The sequence below is a fragment of the Struthio camelus genome, chromosome 14 (assembly GCF_040807025.1).
Source record: "Struthio camelus isolate bStrCam1 chromosome 14, bStrCam1.hap1, whole genome shotgun sequence".
In the NCBI taxonomy this organism is placed as follows: Eukaryota; Metazoa; Chordata; class Aves; order Struthioniformes; family Struthionidae; genus Struthio; species Struthio camelus.
This window is the reverse complement of record NC_090955.1, coordinates 15,713,438-15,737,854: the sequence shown is the minus strand read 5'-3', so window position 1 is coordinate 15,737,854 and position 24,417 is coordinate 15,713,438. Positions and strand designations below refer to the sequence as shown.

Sequence of the window (24,417 nt, the reverse complement as noted above, 5' to 3'; positions counted from 1 at the left end):
AAATCTCATCCCCAGCAGCCTCACTAGTCCGAGCCATGCCACAGCCTCCTCCACACCCGCAGGATTTTGCATGCAGTTGTGTGAGGTGCATAAAGAGCCTGCCTAATGAATAAGATGAAGAGGGGAGTGAGGGAGAGAGAGGAGGGAAAGGGAAGGAACAACCTTTCTTTTCTCTGCTCTTCCTGGGGATCTGAAAGTTCCTCCTAACAGGCAGGTCTTCTGGGGGCTTAGGGAGAGGGGGAGGCCCCCCCAACACATCGCTGGGCGGCTGCTGCTGTTGTTGTTGTTGTTCATGTGCCGTTGAGATGCTGCTCCTGCGCTGGCTGCTGCTAGTGATGCTGAGGTTTGGGGGGACCTTGTCCTCTGCAGCAACAGCAGCCACCAGCAGCGCCTCCCCAGCGCTACTGCTCTCAGAGCGTCCGCCATTTTGTGTGGTGTCCTCAGCGGCTCTATCGCTCTCCACACCCAGGAGGCCTGCGCTGCTGCTCTTCTCCGTCCGCTGATGCTGCTCCGGCTCCATCTCGCCGCCACTGGGGATCACGACATCCGCCATTGACTCCTATCGCCGAGAAGTAAGCGCGACAGCCTGCGCCTGCTCTTCCTCCCCCACTAAGCTGCCCCTTCCCCACCTCCATGCACCGCCCGCTGCCGCTATTGCTCCCCCTCCGTCCGCTCGCTTTATGGCAGCCCCCTCCCTCTCCCCGTTCTCTAACATGGCGGCAGCGCAACCACAAAGAGGGCGGGGCTCGAGCGCAGCCCCGCTCAGCCAATCGCTCCGTGGCGCAAGTTATAAATAAAGGAGAGGGCGGAGGGCACCGGGGCGGCTCGTCTCCGCGGGCGCTGCGCGGGGTGCGTCGGCTCGTCGTGAGCTGTGCAGCCGGGGCTGCCACCGCCGCGCTGCTGCTGTGGGGCCGGCCGGCGGGTGAGAGGGGTTCCCCCGCACCGCGGGCGGGAACGCCGGTCCCGGAGAGCCGTTAACGGTCGAGGAGGGCGGCGCGGGGGTCGCCGCTGCCTCCGCCGGGAGCGCTTCGCCAGCCGCATCGCGGGGAGAGCGACCCAGCTCCTGGCGCGGCCTGACGGCGGCCTCGCTACTTACCAAGCCGTCAAAAAACCTCCGAGGACAAAAAAAAGGCAGTGCACTGCGTTATGAAGGCCCGCTCCGACTTCTTCCTCGCGCGTTTAAAGCTGTTCTTATTTTCGAGACGTTTGACAAAACGTCTTCCAGCGCCCCGGTGCCAGCAGTTGAGCGAGGAGGGGGGCTGTCGAGGTTCTTCGGTCTGCCCTTCAGCCGTTGGAGTTAATTGCTAGAGGCTGTAGCAGCCAACAAACCCAGCACCCGCTTTGTCCAGGTCGAGGTGCGCCTCAGTCTTGCCACACGGCCGTCACTTCAGAACTGAAGCCCTTCACAATTTTCCATTTGAAAAATTAAAAAAAAGGAAAAGTATTAATCATGTAGGACAAGCAACAGTCCTACTAGTACACTTTACGTAAAGTTCTTTGATAGACTAATGCTAATTAGAGCAGCACCAAATGCTATATTTTTCGTGGTAATATTTTGGCATCTTAATTTTGTTCTTTATCAAACATGGGACCATCATTTATACCTTACTGATTGGAGAGAGGTGATACAAACACTGTCACACTTCTGCCCTTGGACTATGTGTTTTATCTTTGGAATAACTCCTATTAAAGCAGCAATGATTTGTTCCTTGCAACAAAAACAGTGTAAGATACAATCTTCAATCAGTGAAAAATGCAAATAGTATACTTGCTGCACTTCTTTGGCAGTACCTGAAACTGCGTAGGAAATGTGTTACTGCAAAGACTTGCATGTGTTTAGCAGTTTCTGAAACTTCACAGAAACTTAATCCTCTTTTATATGTTTCATCCAGTATATGTACAAGCCCCTGCAAGAGAGATTCTTTTATAATAAGAACACTTTAGTGACAACAGCTGCTTCTGTCCCATGCTTGTAAAGCTACAAATTGCCAGCAAGCTTCAACAATAAAAAACTGCGCATGCAAGTCACCAACTATTTGAGCTTTTTTAAAAAAAAAAAATCAAACTGAACTACAACGTCTCATCAGCAGGATAAAGGAGTACAGATTAATTCAAGGCAACATAATCCAATATTAATGTACCACTTTTTCAAATGCGGTGAAATCAAATACTGTAAATGGTTTTGGTGCTATTAAAGCTAACTCAGAAACTAGTCTTCCAGTTGAGCTGCTAAGCAGAAAACCAAGAGGAAGTGCTGGGGTAGTCACATGCAACACATTTTTTTCACTCAGTGACAGAGCTACAATGTGAAGCTGTTGTAAGAAAAGCTTTGTTTACCTACAAAGCCGCCCGCCTCCCCCAGTAATTCTGTATTTCTGGACTTTGCAAGATATTGCACTACTAGAGCTCTGACAGATGAGGTCTGTTGGATTCATCTGCACTAGTTTAAGACATTGCCACCTGCAGCTGTCCATCCTACACCTGTATTAGAGGCCAGTACTGAATCATAAGGTTAACATATATTCACTTCTGCTACCCCTCCTGTGCAAGGCTTGTAACTTCTGGTAGAAGGAGGGTGTAGACAGGTGTGAATACTAATACCTGAAACCCAACACAGGTGAGTGAGTTGCTGTAATTATTGACGGGGAGCAGAAAAAAACACGGTAAGAGACAGCATCACATTCTAAAATAGACATCCAAATAGAGCATTTACCCTATTTTAAATATACAATTTACAATATACAGTCTTTACCCTATTTTAAATATACAATTTATTCAGTGGTCTTACTCATTAACAGAATATTTATTAGGCAAATCTGCTTCCACAGTCAGAACAGCTGAATCCTGTTATTTCACAAAAGAATATCTTGCTAGCATATGATGCGATACCTACTTTCAAGGTTTGTTTTGGAACTTTAGTAAATATGGGAACAAACTGTTCAGTGAGTAAATCAGGTAGACTGGGTGCAACGCTGTTGCCTAGGCCATCCTTGATAAAGGAAAAACTTGAAGTACTGATCCTCTAAGGCAGATAGAGTATAATTGCCTTTTTTACAGTAGCAGTGGTGTTAAACGGGGGTTTTGCCCAGGTTCCGATCTTGTTTAACTAATTTTGCATAATTGCCTTTATAATACCAACAAGATAAGGTTTCCTACGTTTTGGGGGGTGGGGGGGAAGCGGGGGGTGTTTTTGTTTTTGCTGGATATTATTGATATGCACCTTTCAGCAGTAATGCATTTTAACCGTATCAGAAAAGGGAGACCTGCACTTTGAAAGACATGACCTGAAACCATGGATTTACGTTCTGTAAACATATTTGTCACGAAGATCATGACAGAGCAGTAAAATGATTAATTGTTTAATTTAAAAAACCCATAGTGCCTAGCACTTCATAGCTAAGCAGGTCAATTAGCTTCTTGCTATGGCAGGAGGGAGCTAAGTGTTACAGCCTCTCTACTCATCATCATAGAATCTACTGTGCACGCTCAGTCCAGTATTTCCCTAAATTGGCAAAGTAATTCATGGATGTGAAATCACATATCTATAATTTTAGTTAGAGAAATTGCAAACAATCTAGTCTAAGAAAAATTCTTTCAAACCTCCTGTGCGCTTGGTATTTACCAAAGACAGGAAAGACCTTTTTTTGGCAGCTCCGAGGACTGCACTAAATTGAAAACTGTCTGCTGACAATAACCTATTCTTTCACTGCCTAGGAGATATGAATTCCTAATGTACAGTTTTACAAATGGCTAGCTAAACATTAAAAGTTCACAGATTTTCTTTGTTAAAAGCCTACTAGTTCTGTAGTGGTTGAATAAATGCATATATTCCTTAGTCATTTATACCAATCAAGTTAAATCCTGAAAACTGAGGCTATTCATACTGCCATCTCAAAAGCTACAAAGCCTAAATGCAAAGAGTTCTTCTCTAGTAAAGGAATAAATACTCTTACCTAGCCTTTTTATTTCTCTCTCTTTAGATTACTTACAAGTCAGAAAATGTAAGTAACTTCCCAACATACAAATGGTCTGGTGTTATGGTATCCTCCAGGGTGTTACAAGAAGTTAAACTAATAGTTACTAGTTCCTTCTTAGGAGTCTTTCAGGAGCCAGCCAAGTTTAAATAGGATGATTAGTTTCTATAATTTACATAAATTACAGAAATATAACACCATTTACCTAATTACAGAAATGTAGTCAATTATCTGGAGGTAAAGCACACTGCATTGGTGGGTCTTCCTCTATGGATAATTAGACTATCTCCCTGAGAATTTGATGTCCTAGCTCTGGAATATTCAGTGGTGGCAAAGAGCGCATTACGGATGAGTCAATACATTATCAGATAGTTCTGCTGCATTTTACCCATTTCAAATAGATTTTCCATCTACAAGGGGAAAAAAAACAAGAAAAAGAAATACCAATCTAGCATTAACTAGGATCAAATCTGTGATGATCCATTTTTACATCTCCAAACGTGTCGATCTGTTTTATTAAGTCTAAACCGGCAAAGCTGTTAAAATCACTTCCTCCCCAGGGTATGCATATCTTCACTGTGAAAACTGTGAAGTTCAATTGATCAGAGTTAGGATATGATTATATCTGGGTTGCCTGCACTCAGAAGCGAGCAATAATACTACAGAGCTTAGTGTCCTCATTCTCATTTTCTATGTACTTCCCTTTTCTTTGCTTTAACTTCCATGAACATATCTAATGATTCTTTTGTGCTGCACAAAAATAAATCATTCTATGAAAGACTGGGAAAATTGAGTGTTTTTGCGTAGAAGGGAGAGGATAAATGACAGTAGTCATTTAATATGGAAAATGCTGCTGCAGAGGAGGAAATATTCTCTTCTCCATAACCTCAGTGACTGGGATGAGATTTAAGTTATAACAAAGGAGATTTAGGTTAAATGTTACGTTAAACTGCCTAGCAATACAAGTTGTTAAGTACTGGAAGAAATTATCTGGGGACACTGTGGAATTAATCTTTAATTGGTGTTTTAAAGTTAGGTAAGACAAATTTCTTTCAGGAGCAGATTCACTTTTAGTTAATCTATGTCCTTCCAGCCATATTATCTACTATTCTTTCTAAAAGAGTTACTCAGAAACCTATTTATGCTTTGGGCAGGCTGAAAGAATTTTCAGAAGAAAAGGAGGTCTTGCAGTAGCCATAAGTCAGCCCACATGCTCTTGGAGGGTGGGTGCACTACCAACCTGAAGCAAACTTCAAAACCATGTGTCCAAGCTCTGCCAGGTTTTCTGGCTGAAAGTGCCAAATTACTTGGGTAGAAAACTGTTATATATGGATAGGAGGTAGTGAGGATGATTCCCAATTAAAGGCTAAGATTACCCCTAGAACATATGTATCACCCTAAGTAGAGGGATATTTTGCTGAAACAATTTCAGTTTCTAAACATCATCAAGTCTCCATTGTATTCCAAGTAGAAGCAGCTTTTAAGGCTACATTTCTTTGCATCTTCTATTTTAAGATAGTTTGGATTTTTAAGAAGTTTATCAGTCTTGTCACAGCTTCCTGGAATGATAAGGCAGAGATACAAAAAGAAAAAGAAAAGTTTCTGCAAAATGCCCAGGACAAACATGACTACAAATAGCAATAGTCTGAATGAAGACGACAGACTGAAAGTTTTCAGGACTAGAAAGAGCGCTGGGAGTTACGATTAGATTCACTGACAGACTGTGCCTTGTAATTCATAACATTCTTGCATCTTTTTGAGAAGTGTGAATTGTCTACTCGTGCTTTTTTGATACTGTCAGTATTTTTTTTTTTTTCCCAAACACAGTTCTTAGGTTTGTCAAATTGAAAGGTTTGTCCCTGTGAAATTCAGAAGCAGCAGAGAGGACTGTCTTGGAAATGCATTCTAATCATGTGCAAGCACTGAGCCCAAACACCTGAGCAACTAATGTGATCCTAAAGAACAACAGCATACATTTCAGTGAGTGTGTGTGTGTGTATACACATATAGGTATGTATGTATTTATATGTTTATATATATGTGAGTTTATATACTCTTATTAGGAAAACATAATTTCAGCATGTATATACATACATGACATCTATACCTCCTTGCTTATTTGAATTATCATAGCTCTATTGACATACTGTTCACACCAGATGAAGACCTATCGACGACACACAGTGAATAACCAAATGACTGTAAGAGTCGAAAGACTTCAGAATAAATATACTGAGTATAAATCCTATATTTCACTGTATTCCAGTAATTCTCTTTGTATGGATCAACTATATACACACATTCCAATAAAATAAATTTGACAAGCACTGAAGAAACAAGAGCAAAAAAGGGCAGCCACTGTGCGTGAAATTACCAGCTACTAAAATTATCTTCTGTAAGAAGTATGCTTACTACCACCTTTTCTCACAAGGAGTACTGGACCATACGCTGAAGTATATGGCTGCAACGTGTTTAGACATGTTCAATAACTAGAAATATAAATACTATAAACGTGTATCATACAAATTCAAACAACATATGAAGAAGTGTTCATTTACTAAACAATAACATAGGAAGTTTTCCTCATTTGTCTGTTGCTTTAAAAAAATACTTTGTAGTTGTACAAAATTATTTTATATATTAACATAAACCTGAGAATTTATCTGAGAGATAATCACAAAAATTACTAAATGATTACTAAAATTACTACTTGACAAAATGATGCAACAGTTCTGCATCACTATATCACTCTGAATCTTAAATCCTGAGAGATATAAAATATAGCAAGAATCCCAGTTCACAAAACAAAGCTTTACTGAAAGATTACCATAGGAAAAGATCAGCTGAGCACTCTGAAGTAAAAAGTATAGTAAAATCTGTCACCTTAGAGTCTTTCTAGTTCTGGTTTCTGTGGTTTGTGATATTTGCCAAACGTTCAACCACGACTCCCTGGCTTGTACCAAGTGGTTTCCCACCCAAGCACAAAGCAGCTGCAGATCCCTTTGATTCTGAAATCAGATTATATATAGTACATTAGTCCTGTAGATTTAAATCAGAGTAACAGCCACAAAATATGAGACATTTGTAAGGGAGGATTGCATACAGCTCCATGCTCAAGGAGTAAACTTGGGTGCTTGCTCCAGGAGTTCCCTCAGTATTTTCTTATGGACGCAAATGAAGAAATGCAAAACATTATTTAGTCTGAGCATACGTGCACATACATTTCATTTAAATAACTAGAAATTTACTGTTTTTCAGCAATGATGACAGACTGATTTTTTCTTCAGATTAAGTGATAATTTTGAGCAAGGGTACTCATGCTGACTAATTTTAGGTGCCAGGAGGTCAAACGTAGGAGAGTATCATTAAACCTCCTCCATAGTCCATGCAGAGAGAGGCTCCTTCAGACAGAAAATTCAGAGACAAAACCTAATTTACACACTCGGGAAGAGCTTTGGTATCATTTATCTGCAATGAGGAAAACATCCCTATGATCATAAAAGGTGAAACAAACTATGGCAGTAGTCTAGATTTGTCTCTATAAAGCCAAGGATTAGTAGCAGAAATTCACCTATTACCTTTTCTAACAAATTTGCAATCCTAAGGTGATATTCTGAAAAGATCTACTTTTCCTTTTACAGTTAATAATATATTTTAAGTATTTTAACATTTTAAGTATTTTAACATTTTAAGTAATCAAATCAGCTCTAAAAATACTTCTATTACTTCCAGTAGATGGCAGCAACAGCATGTAAAACAGATTATGATATCACAGTATTTTAAACATCAGTATTCACAAACACACATTAAATAAGAAAGTACTGTCCATTCCGAAACAAAACAAAATGTATTACAAGTTATTCACACAAAATGTGCATTTTATGCAGAAAGGCGTATGTGTTAGGAATTGTGTTAGGAATGTTAAAATCCAACTGAAACACTTAGTTTAGTTTAGTTTAGATGCACTAGCTTATAAAAATCTTACTGATTTAATTCCCTACAGTTTGGATGTTCCTGTTTATTCAATATTTATAACATATATAGCATTAGTAGATTGAAAGGCTGTATTTATTTTACAAAGATCAGAGCTGTGATGCTAAAAGAAGATACAGTAAAGCCAAGCTTCCTGTCGGTTGTTCTTTTTCCTTAGCAGACAAAAAAGGTTGGCCTTAAGCAGCCTTCTTCCCATCCCCCCCATCTTTACTGGCCTAATTTCACTTTTATCTTTTGCTTTTCTTATTTCTTTTCTCCATCATCGTCATTCCTGTCTTAAATATGGCTTCAAGCTTTGCTCAGCACGCAACAACCTCACAACAGGACACTGCTGAAAAGAGGTTCAAACCCCAAACATCACTTCGCCAAGAACCATGCAGAAGCCTATGCATGCTGCATGGCTGCCGCATGCGTCTGGTTTATCAACACAACTTCTCGGACTCCATTCTGCTGACACCATGATGATTACTAATCTCTTTTTCACATATTTATTCATACAGCTACTTTTCTTTGAACTCTCTACTTTGCACCCAGCATTTTACATTTAACCCATCCTTCTTGGTACATTTTATTGTACCATCCGCCCCCCAGAAATGAAAAATCATTCAAGTACAGCTACATCTTAAAAGTACTAGCACCAAAACAAGCCAACAAAATCCAAAATGGTATTGCTATTCTTAAATTGGAAGGCCAACTCCTCAAAATGATTTGAAAAAAAAAATCATTAAGCTCTATTAGCTAAAATCAGTAGCTGAATAGATGTCAATGATAAAGCAAAACTGCCACAGTCACACTACCGTGTGCTGAATCTGATAAGCAGGTTGTGAAACGAAAGTCAGTACATAAATTAGTCTTGTGAGGTTCATTGGCTGGTTGTTTGCTTTTTGCAGTATCCCAAAATGCATCATCTTGATGTTTTAGAAGAATGCATAGAATACATCTCTAACAGAGATTAGACCCACAAGGAATCAGGAGAGAGAAACTACTGGTGGGATGTTAATCTTTTGTTCCGCTTATTTTTTAAATTTAGTTTATAACAATATAAAAAGGTTGGGAAATGCGCTGCATTATTGAGTGCGGTGACTTATTTCTGCATTACTATTTTATGTCTACTAAACTAGAGCCAAATATGTAATACTTCCACCAGAATCAAAGCATGGTTTGGTCACATATGTTAAGACTCGCTGTGCTCAACAGTTGAATTCTTTCTGTAGTCTTGCACAAACAACCAAACCAAATAAAAAAAAAAACAGAAGTTTTATGTGATTTATTTAAAATGCTTCCAGAAAAGTTTAAGGCTATTATAAAAAGAAAAAAAAAGTTAATACATACATTCTTTCTTTATTTCCCTAGCTGAACACTTTACATGCTTTTCTCTTTTTTAAAACATTTTGCTGAACAGGTTTTATGAAAATAGCTCATCATCTAATAAACTTTCCTACTCCTTTTCTTCTGTAAAATTTTCCTTTCTCCTGTCTTCACTGGCATACTCATTCAGCTCTAAAAATGAAGCAGTTGAAATAAATTACAAAGCCTGAAACAGAAAAAAAAAATTACCTTTTCTGAAAAACTATAAATATAGAAATATTTTCTATAGGGCAAAACTGACAATATTTTGTTTTGAAAATAAAGAAATATAACTTGTTTTATATTGTTTACCATGTTGTCACACCAATTTCTGAAATGTAATTTCAGAATATATATAAGAAAGATACTTGACATTTACTATTTTCTGTAAACTTGGAGAACACAAGAAATAAATGTTTTTGGCAATAACTTAGTAGTTTTACTACTTGTGTTGTTACAAGTACTTTGCACCTTGTGTAATATTAAGGATCATTTATATTTATTAATATATCAGTTTAGTAGCTCGCATACTACCATTCAGCAGACTGGTATTATTTCTTATACAAAGAAATAAAATATTACCCAAGGATTCCTGAAAAGTGTCAGGATGTTGAACTGAGCGTTTTAGACTGCATTTTTAAGCGACTCATTTGCCTCTCATCATAGTGAGTAGATTAAATCAGCCACTGAAAAACACAGTGACATTTCCAATTACAGCATGAGACTAAATGCAACAAAAACTTTTAAGACAAAAATATAAGGGATGTAATATACCCTAAAGGACAATCAATTCCCTTTTTGTTTAAACTTTCTCTACATAATCCCGTAGGGTATTTGTAGAGCACCATTTATATAAAATTGTCTCTTAGTTTAAAAACCGACTACATGTAACTGTAAACAGACATTTACAGAAACTTGGATGTTTTAACATTAGGTTAGCGGTATTTAAAACCAACAGTGGAGGTCAGTGGAGTGCAAAACGCTGAGGAGGGCCTATTCACAACCAAAAGCCTTTTCAGTTCTTGTCCTGTTTGGGATAATAGAGATATATATGGCACTGAAAGAAAACTAGCAACTTATTTACAAATACCCAGTATTCCCAGCATTTAATTTAATTCAGTGCTGGTTGTAGAGGTTTTTTTTTTTTTTCAGTTGATTATTTTTAGCATTACATGCTTTGATGAGTAAACCATTGCACTATGCTGACTACTTTAACTGACCAAAATTTAACGTCTGCTTGCTGAATTTTGGTGCGAGTGCTTCATTTTGAAAAATGAACCCCTAAAGAGTCACTGGTTACATGGCCCACCATCTATTTTTCTTGTTCATTTAATACCACAAGAGGTATATAGGTTATTGCAAGTTTTTCTTCCCCCTCTCCGCCAAGAAACTATCCTTTCCTTTTAGGCCTTTGTGAAAACTTATGATTTTGATATCCATCCTGAAACCCCATATTAAGTCCATGTCATCAGCTGCCACATTAAAGGGCAAATAAAGCACTTTACAAACTATGAAAAGATTCTTTATGTAATGCACATATAAACAGTAGTTTAGAGATTCTGTTTACAGCAGGACTTTGAGAATAACTGGTCAAGTACCTCTTTCATCCACCTTAGATGTTTACGGAATATAATCACAGGATATGAGTTGCAAGAGATTCCAGCTTACACAGATTGGCGGTTACAGTACTACACTCATAGGTACGAATACAAGGAGGACTGCGTCGACACTCACAAAAAATATGTTAAAAGTGCTTCTCCAAAGGGTTCCAAGTATAGAATGCAAATACTGTACAGGTAAGACACAGGTTTTCTTCCATCAACTGTAAGTTTTTGTCAAACATCGGTTTCTATTTGTTTTTCACTTTCACAAGAATTGGTCTGTTCCATGCGTTCACAGTCAATGTTGATCTCGCTCGTGTCCATACTACAGTCCGACTCACTGCCCGATTGGTCCATTTGCTCAAGGGTGGTTTCTCCCTGTGATACTCTGCTTCCATTTGGTGACAAAAGAAAATGTGCTTCCGAGTTCAGCACTCTGGCTTTCGCTGCACACGTAGCCTTTTCTTTGGCCTGTCGGATACAGTTAAGCCACTGCTGTTTGTTGAAGGAGTCATTGGCTTGCAGTGAGTGAGACTGGCTTTGAGATCCATTTTTGAAGCTGACTCTAAAGAAGTTTTTGACTGAAAGAAACAATATAGATCAAAATGCTGAATGCTTTGGCTGAATGAATTTTATAATAAACGAATGTATTAAAACCTGCCAAATCTCTAATTTATTGTATTGTCTTGCCAATATCATGTCAGACTACCGAGAAGAGCTTGGGTATCTCCATGTTCTGTGGGGCACAGAGCAACACTAGCACTTCTAATAATTTACTTTTGCTGGATTAAATGATTTGATTCAGCCACGTATGAGCTACTGCATAGAGCCTTAAGCGAATCAGAATTGTGAAAGTTCTTCCCAAACTTCAAGGCACCTCCTCCTACTTCACTGCAAAGCAAATTTCCAGAATCTCCAGTGAATACTATTCCCTGTGCCAGCGGGAGATTGCCTCATCTCTTCCATTCAGTTCACTAATAAAGCTTATGACACAAAAAACTCGCAAAGCTTTCCCAAGACAGGTAAGATTCAAAGGAGACTTGTAATGGAAACAGCATCTTTATAATATGCTTAACTAGAAGGAGAGGAATTCTTATCTCTTGACACAAACAAGAATAGCTGCAGCCTTAACACCGAGCACTACATTAACTATCTGTGAACTAAAAGCCTTAGTTATGGAGTAGGAATCAATGCCACCATAATCAAGGAAGAGCCATAGCTAAAGCTTATCTTAAAATTCCAAAATGTATTTGCTTGTAATTTTGTGGATTTGCTACTACATACTATATACTTTTCCCCTTCCCAATGCAATAGAGAAGGTGGTGTGTGGATGGATGACTCCCATTACCAATATGAAGGACTTTGAGAAACAATCTAGAAGAAGCAAGTTACTTCACAGTATAGCAGTTTGAAATAAGAATCAAGATTCTGTACGTGGGTAACGCTTTAGGAGCATTTAGAGAGTTTTAGAGAAAACATCGAGACATCTCATTGGCAAGTGTTTCAAGGTTATAATGATTTCAAAAGAGCATACGAGAAATAAATCAAAGGTGCAGCCATACTTCTCTCATTGTTGCTAAATGCACCACGTATGGATCCACCCACTCGCACCTCTCCATCTTGCAAGTCTTCTAGCACAAGATCCCTCACTGGAATTGGCTGCCGATACAGCTGGTAGCAGAGCTGTTCATTATGGGTGATAGCTCGAGTAATCACCAACACTTCTTCAAAGAGGAAGACATGCAGTTTCTGTTAAAAATTAGTAAATAATAAAGCATTATTCACATTTTAGAACATCACTACACCAAATTTATGTAAACTAATGTGTTTTCTAAAGTTGACATAAGCATTGCTCTCCTCCCACTGTTTACATTTTTTATGACTGAACAGCATATAAATATCACAGAATCACAGACTGGCCAAGGTTGGAAGGGACCTCTGGAGATCATCTAGTCATATTCATGTAGATAAACCCATTAAAAAACTTCTAAATTTTTTTCTGTCCTCTTCTCAGTATCTCATGTCACGATCCTAATTCATCTTTTGATGCTGAGGCCTTGAAACAGTATGCATGAAATTTTAAAGCTTTCTCTATTACAATGCTTTCTGTTTCATGAAAACTATAGCAGCCTGCTTACGTGCACTCTTATTCTGACACCCGCTTTACCTTTTCTCTACATACCACTATTCCCTGTGTTACTAACAGAAAGGCAATTTTATCCATCCAGCTATTTTCAATAAGCAATTACAAGTGGTCCTTTTACATCTCATACGCTGCCCACAAAGACCAGCTTTGCCACAGCTCTTTGAAGCTCAGAATATTACTTTTGCTTCGCAAAAGCCACCTATTATCATCTTTAAATTTATGTTTCTCATCGTATTTTGCAATCTCCAGTGGTTTCCAATAATGAACAAACTGAATTTTTTAATTCATTCCACTTGATATCATGCGCTGAAATTATTAATCTTTTCCTTTTTTCGCTGCCAAAGTTTTATTTTGAATCATGAGTAACTGTTCTTTGTTTCTAAAGTTGATCAGACTCTCCATCTAAACAGACACGTTATTCAGTGTTAAGAACCAAAGATACATCTTCAGATCCACGTAGCTCAGTGCCCCACCTTCCAGTAGTCCCTGCTTTGAGAAGACTACAATAAAACTGGTAATTATAGCATAAATCTTTCCCAATATACCTTTGCACTCTTCTGACACTCATGAAGCCCATCTTAATTATCTCTTTCCACAACATTCACACACGTGCCTTATTTTATCTCCATGAAGAGTCCAGTTTTGTTCCACTCGTGCCTCTCTACGTCTTGCAGGACTTGCACCTAAACTTTTTGTTGGTTCCCTATTCCGCAATGCTGTCAGCTTTTGTATTCCCAGCCACTCTATGCAGTCTGGTGAAGAACCTATCCATTTACAGCTTCAGCTTAGCAGTTATAATAGTTATGATGCGAAAATGTTTGGCAAATAACCATTTTTTCATATAAATTAAATAGAAAAGCAAAATGTCTGAGATAAAACATTTCAGGAATATATTGGTATGGATTTTTGTACCCCCTCCCTTTTTTTCCAAATAGTCTACATTTACACCAAATTACCTACTATATTTTGGAATTTAGTCATTTTAAAATTCACTAGTTTCATACCATCAACCATGAAATTTTGCAGAGTCTTCAAAATGTACAGCTTGCTTTGCTACAGCTGATTTTAGCGGGAATCATACGAAACTCCTTTCAGTGGGCAGAACTCTTACTCAGTATAAAAGCTAACACTTCTTAATAGCAGGTGTAAAAAGGAGACTGACAACATTAAGATATAAACAGTTGGATCCGTTTTTCCCACCCCAATCAAGGAAACCCACAAAAATAAAAATAAGCCACATTGTCAAATGCATTCCAGGAATATGTCAGTGCAGAAATTCCCCAAAAGATGGGGAATTACAGAACACTTAATAAATTGAATATGCTTGTTGTTATGTTACCAAAGGCGAGTGGCGTGGATGGAGTAAATAAAGTTAGCTGTAAGGAAAAAATGGCCAGTTTCTTCCTGCTAGTTTGCTTTATATTAAATGCCTGCCTGATCTTCATACGGTGAAGCAGAAAGCAGCCTCTATTTCATCTTTTGGTCTCAGTCATATGGCAAAACAAGATCCATCTACACTGTACGTATAAACACACTGCTTTGAAGCGCTCTCAATGCTGAGAAATCCATTTAGATCCTGCTGATTTCTTGGAGGTTTCTTTAACTTTCATGAGCTCAGTTAATGAGAAAAAGGATTTTTTTTAAATTATGAGGGTTTTTTACTTGAACTAGAAAAAAATTCCTTAGCTTATGACACTTATCAATACTGAAGACTACTGGAGACTGGAATTCACAGTACCAAATATCACATTTCTCTGGTCAACAAATTCACTTTGAACCTGCGTCAAATAAGCAAGTAAAACAAGCTTATTAACCACAGCCTCTGACAAATCATTTGTTAGTGCATTTTTGCATACTATTTATAGACATTACAATCACGTCTCTGAGACCGGAAATATGTTTCCTCTTTTTTTCCCCCCCCCTCCCTCTGCAAGTTTTACTGAAATTTATCAGATTTACAAGTTACCCAGGATATCGTTAGGTCCCCTTCCGGTGAATTCCATAAGCTAGTTCTGGCTTCAAATCAACTTAATCATATATAATATAGCAATTAAGAAAGAGATAGACATGTAAGTTTTCATGTCTCCATATTCAGACATTTGACTGCTGAACAAAAAAACCAAGTGCTGTAACTGTATTTATCAACTTTATAGAGAGAGAGATGGGGATGTTTTTGTGTATTGCAACAACTCAGAATTACTCACAACTCACTTTAACTATGTCATGCAAAATGAAAATATCTTTAAAAGCTATTTATGACAAAATATTTATTCCTTACCACTCCCCTGTTGTTCTTCAGTTCACCATGGCAGCATACAACACGTGAATCATCAATCAGTGAGTCCCTTTGGCCTTCTTCAAGATAAATAAGTCTTTCTTTGTAATACTGGCATTCAGATTCACCTGTCTTTATGTTGATTTCAGCCACTATACCCTGAACTATATTTATCTGTGGAAAAAAAACAGCGAAAACGCACTAACTTCAATTTCACAGTCCAACGTTCAGAGCTATCGTCTCCTAACGTAAACTGTAGCTGCAATAAAATTCATTTGAATTTAGTCTATTTTTAATAAATTCTGTAAGTCTGTCTGCAACAATATTAATATTAGCAGCAGAACAAAGCAGACTACCATGTATACAGGCATTTTGGTTTTACCATTGTTTGCAACTGTTGCTTGAAAATCAGCTGTTTATCTCTTTTTATCAAACCTAAATGGGCAGAATTAAGATAAACAAACATAAATATAATCACAGATGCATTTGTGTTGGCTGAAATGTGCCAATAAATGTCACAGGACTTGCCTTAATGTATTTATTCATATAGATCATAATTATCCCAAAATTGCTACACTGTATCAAGGAATGAGATACAGAAACTATCAAGATCCTTATTCTACAAAACATGCAACCAGCCCAAAACATTAAATGAGTTTTCTCAACTTTTGTTAGTTAGGAAAGTTAGCCTTTGGAAATAAAGTAAATTAGTTTTATTTTACAGTTCCACTACTTGCATATACCTACAATTGTACAGTTAAAAGGAACAATTTTTTTGACTTTCTTAAAAATAAAATAAGAAACAAAAAGAAAATTTCACCTCTTCTATAAAAACATGCTCCCCAATTTCCCTACGCTTTGCGTGTTCTGGGACCCTGGGATGAGTATATCCCAAACTTAAATTAAATACACCTCCTTACGTAAGGCACATGGAGGTGAAGTTCTGATTTCAGTCAACTGTAATAGTGATCCTAGACTGTTCAGACTGATTAAATTCCTCTATTAAATAAGGTGGTAGTGGGAAGACAGGCTGAGACCTACTGTTAAGCCTGTCAGGCCAAACAGATAATGCTTCAAGAATCTACTGATCCAGGGAGATTTGTACCACAGATCAGCTTGGCCTGACAGGCTTATAGCACATGGCCAGACAGGAAGACAAGTGTACTTTGTAAGCCTAAAACACCGTTCAGAGCTAACCACATATAGTAATTTCTGCTTCCTAATTTAACTTGGCATAGGTACAATTTATGAAATACATCACTTCAAAGATAAACAGTGTTCGGCTGAAAGAGAATACCACAAAGCTATATAAGGCTATTGAAATATCAAAAAATATATATATATCCTGATTGTATTTTATTAAATAATTACCAAATATAAGTAAGTACTGGAAGAAAGCATTTAAAATATTTTTTAAAAATATCTTACCAGACATTAAGTAAAAAAATCTTAGAAATAAGCAGAAGAATTCTTTGAGGTAGTTAGGATTTTTTTGTGTTCGTTTCAAAAGAATATTTACAGGGGAAATGTACTTGGTATAAGTATAGATTATATATAAATTTGAGCATCCAAGCTCTGAATTTTCACTGTAGTTGTCCAGTCTTACAACAGCAAAGCGGAGCTGGGCAAGGGGTTTGAAGAAGGACTAGCAGAACAGTAGCAGTCACGTATGTGCTTTGAAATACAAGATTTCTTAAGAGAGCAGGGCCATCGCTTTTCAGTGAAGAAAGGCTAGAATCTGTGAACTACTTAAATCTAGGCAAATCATAAATTTTGGCCTCAAAATATTAATGAAATTCAGTTCTATTTAAAGTTTAACACTATTCAAAAGTACTAGGCTACTGATGATACTTACTTAGTCATTCATTTAGGAGTGTGCTTGAAAGAAACCTGCTATAGATTTTTAATGAGGCTTTCTTCAAAGAAAAAAGGTAGTTTAAGGCAAAGGCATTTACTCCCAGATACACATTTCTCTCTCTCTCTCTCTCTCTCTCTCTCTGTGTGTGTGTGTGTGTGTGTGTGTGTGTGTGTGTGTGTGTGTGTGTGTGCACGTGAGCATGTGCACACTGGATTACTCGATTATACATATGGGAAAGGGAACAGAAATCTTGGAAAGCTGTCAGAATATCTGAATTGAGTCCCTTTCCAGTAATAAAAAAAAAATTTAAAACCTTGGATTTTTTTCCCATTTTTACTTCAGATAGCAGAAAGCTATTCAGAATAAGAAACAGAACGAAGGCCAACTTCAGCAACACTTCTGCAGATGATATTTAATCTAGATTCAGAGGTCATTTAAGGACTCAAGCCAGAGAGTAAAACTTACCTAAACCATCTAAAACCTAGAAAGAAATCTCTGTATTACCCAATTTAGATTACAATGGAAGATGACACTGACAGATAAACATGAGACGGACAAGGGCTGGACAAGAGCTGTGGAAAACACCCCCACCTCCCCCACATTTTTGGTATGACTTTGCTACTGAAATAGGATTTAATTGGCGGAGGGGAGCTAGACGTTTCATGCATTAGTTTCAACTGTTCATAAATGTATTAGCCTTTCCATATTCTATGCAGTGTCCCTGAATTCATTAATCAGCTTAATTAATGTGCTGTAAATCTCATAAAAAGCAGAAACTCACAGCTTCTTCAAGGTGCTGTTGATCTGGATGATCATTTGGTGTATGCCTCAAAATCTCTCTGAGCAGTAAGGGGTATTTAACCAAACGGCTTCTCGGGATGTCAAGGAAATTCCAAAGGTCCAGCTTGCGACTAAAAGGAGACTCCAAGCAGCGCTGTAGGAAATCCTGCACTCTGTGATCTTGTTTCTTGTGATCCAATAAAGCTTTAGCTGCTACTTGATTGCTGCAGTAGCTGTCGTAGGAGTTTAGGCAAGGAAGCTGAGGAAAGGAACAAAGTATTCTGCAACTGAAGCAAAAGTTTGCTATATAGAAGGTTCCAAGTGACTCAGGCTGTTAGAACTTCTGCTAAGAGTCTCCATTCTGGAGAATTATCTACAGTTAATTGACGATAACATTTCCAGCATATGCTGGTTTACAAAGGTAAGACTTGTCCAGTTTTAGATAGCAATAAGCTGATCAAATAGATCCTCCTGTTTGATTAGAAATATAGAAGCATCTCCATACAATTAGATTTATTGTATAAAATAGCATATGTCTCATCCAGCTTGCAGAAATAAGGACAACATTTTGCCATCAAAACATAAATTTAACCTAGGATTTTAAACATAGTAGTTATTTGTGCGACTCCAAAGAAAACAGCAGTTACATGCTGCAATGAGCAACACTGAGTTATTCTGACTAACTTATACTTGCCTCATTGGTTAAAGGAACTGCAACAGCTGACTGAATAGTTGCTAGGTTATTGAAGCTGACCTTGAAAGTCTCTACTTGGTCAAATCTCTATGTTGCCCTCAAGAAACTTTACCAAACGAAGACAGAAGAACCATGCTTGTAGTGCGGAAAAATACGCTAGCTTATATGTTCACTGGAACAATGTATCCTTTTACCAGAACTGCTATACTTACAAGTATGTGTAAAATCTTCTATAGAGGAAATTAGACTCAGATATATTTGGTCCAAGAGAAGTTCAGTTGTGTTCAAACACGCCAGAAAGTAAAATTACTTTATGCAAAGAAAATCAGAGATCTTTTCTGACATTTACCAGCTAGTATTAACTATATGCATTACGTACTAGCAGTCATGCATGCTTCTTGCCTTTACAATAGGCCAGTGTTTCACAATGAGCTGTTAAATATGTTATTATCTAATCTCTCAAAAATTGCAGGACCCATTTTTCCTGCTAAATTTAATTACTTACGTAGTCCACAGAATAAATTTTTCATATTTCTAAATCCTTCAAAAATTATTTTTTCATATAATGAGTAGTTTTATTAACAAACCAATTAAATCTGTTTTTCAGTGTTTATGGTGTTGGTTGCTATTAAGCGGAGAACTTAGCAACTTTTTCTTCAGTGGGGCAGCAATAGCATCTCTCTCCTGTCACTGCCTATTTTCACAAACTTGTAGGAAATTAATATCTTTGAGAGCATTAACTCTCTATAAACTTGCCTGGAACAGAATGACATTCAAAAATGCAGGAGGCACTTACACGCTGTGTAAGCTTCATTTCCCTAGGAAACCAGGATACAAATAGGGGAAGATCCTTAAATGATAAACTTCAGAGTAGCTCTGAAGTCTGGCCCTTGATTTTTATTTAGGCCAATTAAAAACCGCTTATCTCCTGAATAGCTGGAGCTTTAAAAATCACATCCTAGTCTAAAACTTTTCATGGAAAATCCTCCAAAAGAGAAGACATTTCATTACGTCTGAACAGTTGCTCTTACCTTTTAAAAATGCATTGGAAATATGTTTTTGAAATGTTATGTTAGATATAGAAAGAAAATTGCTTGATAAATGTAAGAACTACGTTACAGATCAAAACTGAAATTGATGAGAAAATCTGCCTTACCCAACCCACAAGGATATGGCCAACGTGTTCTGTTGATCCATCAGGCTTCCTGACTTCTTGAAGCCGCCTTAGAAGATCTAATGACAATTAAAAAAAGAGAAACCTCACTTCCTGTACCAGATGACTATAAACCCATATGGAATAACAAAGCAGACAAAGAATAGAGTTTTACCTTCATGTAGAGGAATTAAAGAGTCCAATGTTCCAAAAATTTGGTTCAACTCTTGCTCCGTCATGATGGAAAGTTTAAGCATAGGGTCATGATATGCCTGCCAAGAAAAAAGCACAAGTTCCACAATTAATATATGATGGGTAGCGGAAAAAAAATCAGAAATAACATTTAAAGCTCTCCATAATTAAAAACATACAAATAGCTGAAGATAATTTAAAGTTTCATAAGCTTATCTTAAGCTTTCTGGTTAATATTTTTAAAAGTTAAAGCACCACAATTAAGTGTTTCAGAAAGAGCAGGAAAAAAAATGCTTTTTTGTTTCTCTTCCTGTCTTAGGAATTAGAAAAAGAAATGCCTATTTTAAAAGTGATATGAACAACTGAATAGTGAAGAGGAAGAGAGTGTTTATTTTTAAGCACAGACCTTTTTTGCTAGCTTGAGATCTTCTATCAAGTCTTCTTCTCCCTGGGAAAGTTCAAAGATAGCCTGTAAAAAGACATAAATATTATAAAATATCTTTATTCAAACAGTACTCAACTTTAAAAGTTGATAGTATATTTTGAACAGCTGTCAATACTGTTTAGCAGAATTTCTCTCCTAAATCTACTTGCAGGAATAAAATGTGGCTTGATTTGATAGAGACAGAATCATGTGCAGTACCTTTAAGAACATTGCCCTGCCAGATTGCTCATAAAATACTTATCTGAATTAGCCAAAGTAGTGAATTTTTCAGAGTGATTTGTTTCCAGAGCAGGGAGCTATCTTTAGCATTATATTTTGGCTCAACTATATCTTAACTACTTTAGTTTAAAAAAATATATACGGTTTATACATTTGCATAGAAGCTTGTTGTGTTTCGTTTTGATAAACAAAGTGGCAACGTTTCCAGGTTGTCTAACAGGCCAAAAGACAAACCTTCATTAGAACATTTCTTTGGTAGTAAGCACTCTTGTTTTGGTACCATTTCATTCTGTTATAAAAGCAAGCCTCTACTGAACTTTCTGTGAGTGTCACCTACTTCTCTTGAAGATTTGAGACATTAAATCTGATGGATTAAAAATAAACACCACCCTAATACACTATCTTACCAAAACAGCATTCCATTTACTTACTACCTAATTTCGTTCTGAACTGGGAGCAGGTACTTGGAACGTTTTGGTCAGTCAGAATTATTAATACTACCATCAAAGATTTAAACCTTCACACCTCACGAGAGGACGTCTACAGTGCAAAATCTCTTCGTTCAATAACACGCATACATGCAAGGCTTGCCATAGTGTGAGTTAACGGACAGCAACCACAGAACCACCATGGCAACCACGAGATTGAAATATCATCAGCTGTGCAATTTCACTGCTGTTCCCCGAGCGTGCAGGATACTCCTTTCCCATATAACAGGCTTTCACTACTTCTGGTTTGATCCGGCTATCTATCCCCTGTGTGTGAAAGATGACCTGGCTTCACTCATCTCACAGCTGCGCTATAACAACGCGATATATTTGGCCATATCGCCACTAATGCTTAGGAGTTTCCAGCTAGTGTTCAATACTTGAACAGAGCTCCTCGGTAAAACTTGCTATTGCCAACACGTTAAAGTTATGCTGTGCTGACTACAATGACCTCCTAAAAACATGCAAGTTCTACTTAAATTCTTCAGCTGGCCTCTTCGAAAGTCTCAGGCTTATCTTCAAGGCACGCAGTGGCCTGGACACCTGGTAATTTAAAGGTCAACTAAGGTTTCAGAGTGCAGATTGGGATCAACAATTCCTCTGGTGAAACAATAACTTCCACAATAAAAATACTGCTCCTCTGTGCTGAAGGAGGACTGTTCAAGATCATGAATGAACTCAAACAACCACCATGTATGCTCAAGAACAAACAGAGCGCCACAGTTGTTCTTTTAGCATAAAAATTCCAGGAAAAAACCCTCCTCTACACATTTCTTATTCTTTTCAAGAAAAGATAAGAGGACATGCAAGTCACAGCTGCTAGTGTATTTAGCACACGATGGGAAATGATTTAGCTGTTCTCTCGAGGCAGGCAGCGCAAGAACCAACATGAAGCAGAACCCTCACGTAAAACTCCCCTGAATATAGCTCATCTAGTTAGGCTGTATGAAGAAGGGTCCGGCGTCTGCCCTCAGACAATAATGAATGTTATGCTATGCAACGTTTCCATGGTTTATTTTTCAATAAGCTGCTTTTAAATTTCTCAATGTTAAAAGCTATTTCCTATGAATTCTTGCGCAGTGTTAAAATCTGCAAGAGAAATGCCTGATGTTACTGTTTGATTTCTGACTAATGGTCCCTGAAGTGTTCTGGGGGAGATTGTTATAAATTTTGCTGATACTCCAGAAAATTTCTGTAGACCTTAAAAGTCCTTGATACATAGATTTCCAGTCATTTAAAGGCAATAGGACTGCCTCAATGATAATGTATATAACTTAGTAATAAGGTCCTGAAGTACTTCTGTGTAAATGGATCTACAACGCATCAATAAGCTTATGATGTAGAATTTCTACCTCTTTTGTCTACCTCACTTGGACAGAGGGTTTCTGTGATGAAAAGATAATTTAACCCAGTCATTAGAACACACTTCTCTTACTGATTTCAGTGGGAGCTTTGCCATTGACTGTTAGATGAACTATTTAGAATTTGTCTTGTAAAACACATTAATAAGATGACTGACTTTTTGTTTGTTTGTTTTGCTTTGGAAGATACATCTTACGATCATCATTTCATCTTTCTAGCACTAAAAACTTCCTCCAAAAACACTCTTTCCTACTGAGGTAATGACTGCGCTTCTCTGTGAGTACATATCAGCTCATGAATAGCTGGTCCTGAAACAGCATGCTAAAATATCGTTACTAGAACAACAAAATGGAACATCAAACATATCAGCCTCCACCAATCACAACAGAAACTGTCATACAGAACACGTACATACATGCAGTCAATCATGGTACGATGCATCTTAGTAACTTTACATTTACTATGGAAATACGATGTGCTTATTTAAAAAAAAAAAAATATATATATATATACATATATATATATCTCAATCTAACCTAGTAACTTGAATTATAATGCTTAGGGATGGAATCCCGGTTCTACTGGAGGTGGTGATGTTCTCTTTGCTTTCAGGAAAGTTTCAAGTGCTGTCCTAACACCTACTAGCACTGCCCAACTCCACACTTTAAAGATGACTTTCAAATATGAAATTTGTGGCAAACAAAATCATACCTCTTGGCGCTTGATTTCTTTAGATGTAAGCATGGGATTGACACAAACATCAAAGGTTTCACTCCACAGCTTGCTGTCTCTTCGCTTTGTGTTAGCGGGAGGCATATTTCGAGACCATGGTCGTGGACTGAACAAATCTGGGCGGGTGTCGCTTCGGAAACTGATAGAGCGCTAGTAATACATAGAAGATAAAATTGTTATCGTTAGAAAAGTTTCACATTACACATTTCAAAATAAGGTATACATATACATAATTCAGTACAATGAACTAATTAGTTCTTTGTGTGATATTATAGCTATGTTTAGTACTGGGAATGTAAGAAAAGTTATTTTAACACATCTTTCTGGAAGGCCAGTAATTTCATTCCTGCAGTGACCCATGTCTATGTCCTGTTCTCAACATATGTAAAACTAAACAATGCATTCATATACCACGCAACACAAATGAGCTACTGAGATAATGGCAGAATGGTAAGATACACCAACTTAACTGAGCAAAGAAATCAAGTTTCTATTTGGTAAACAGTCAGACAGGAATAATTCAGGCATAACACATATCCACTTCATTATATTCCTAATACTTAACACTTTACAATTTAATACAAGTTCCAGAGATAAAATTAGTAGGAGCAATTTGGGTTCTTTTTGGAAGAAAGATTCAGCTGTTATACAGAAAATTCCAAAAGCCAGTGTAGCAAAATTTGGTGGATAAACTCATCTTGTGTATTAACTGTAGAGTCCAACTTGCTTATCACAGTTACCATTGGGGTTTTTGTTTCTTTTGGATTGGGGTGGGGGGTGGGGAGGGGGGGAGGAGAGGTGGTCAGAGATGTCTGTACAATAGGTCCTGTCTTGAGGATATCAGATGAAAAGCTGCATTACATGAAATATTAATAGTCTTAGAACAAAATGCTTCCTCAGCTGGGCAGAAAGAGGGTTCATAAAGGGAGACTGTCCTTCAAAACCATCTCTCCTCTTACCTTTTAAGTATCACGCTACCTGACAGCAGCAAAATTTTTTCTTAGGCCTTTAGAGTCATGAAAGATTGAAATGGTAACACTATTCCAGATAAAACCATAAGCAGGATTAAATTTTTAGTGCTCTAATGTTATGCCTGACCAAACTAATTTTCATACGTGAAGAAAATGTTTAAACTGAAAACTTCGTGCCTCTTCAGAT

The 24,417-nt window shown here is 37.6% G+C and overlaps 2 protein-coding genes across 29 annotated transcripts in view; both read right to left on the bottom strand.

The window, feature by feature from the left end:
* Positions 1-2,704, bottom strand: part of TASOR (transcription activation suppressor) — a 45,170-nt gene extending 42,466 nt beyond the window's left edge. For 9 of the 20 annotated variants that reach the window (XR_011134560.1, XR_011134563.1, XR_011134559.1 and 6 more), the window contains exon 1: positions 163-2,704. Coding sequence is in view for 14 of the 20 variants with exons in the window: in XM_009688211.2 (XP_009686506.2) it covers positions 163-553 (391 nt within the window). In the remaining 6 variants the exon portion in view is untranslated. The remainder of the gene's footprint in view (positions 1-162) is intronic. The other 11 variants (XM_068907548.1, XM_068907543.1, XM_068907549.1 and 8 more) reach the window with 2 other exon arrangements.
* A 4,066-nt stretch (positions 2,705-6,770) lies between these two features.
* Positions 6,771-24,417, bottom strand: part of ARHGEF3 (Rho guanine nucleotide exchange factor 3) — a 153,372-nt gene continuing 135,725 nt past the window's right edge. For 8 of the 9 annotated variants that reach the window (XM_068907578.1, XM_068907580.1, XM_068907581.1 and 5 more), the window contains 8 exons: positions 23,239-23,409; positions 20,420-20,482; positions 19,997-20,093; positions 19,825-19,901; positions 17,976-18,233; positions 15,340-15,510; positions 12,478-12,664; positions 6,771-11,496 (listed from right to left, as the gene is read on the bottom strand). In XM_068907578.1, the coding sequence (XP_068763679.1) occupies positions 11,150-11,496; positions 12,478-12,664; positions 15,340-15,510; positions 17,976-18,233; positions 19,825-19,901; positions 19,997-20,093; positions 20,420-20,482; positions 23,239-23,409 (1,371 nt within the window). In that variant the 3' untranslated portion in view covers positions 6,771-11,149. The remainder of the gene's footprint in view (positions 11,497-12,477; positions 12,665-15,339; positions 15,511-17,975; positions 18,234-19,824; positions 19,902-19,996; positions 20,094-20,419; positions 20,483-23,238; positions 23,410-24,417) is intronic. The other variant, XM_068907583.1, reaches the window with a different exon arrangement.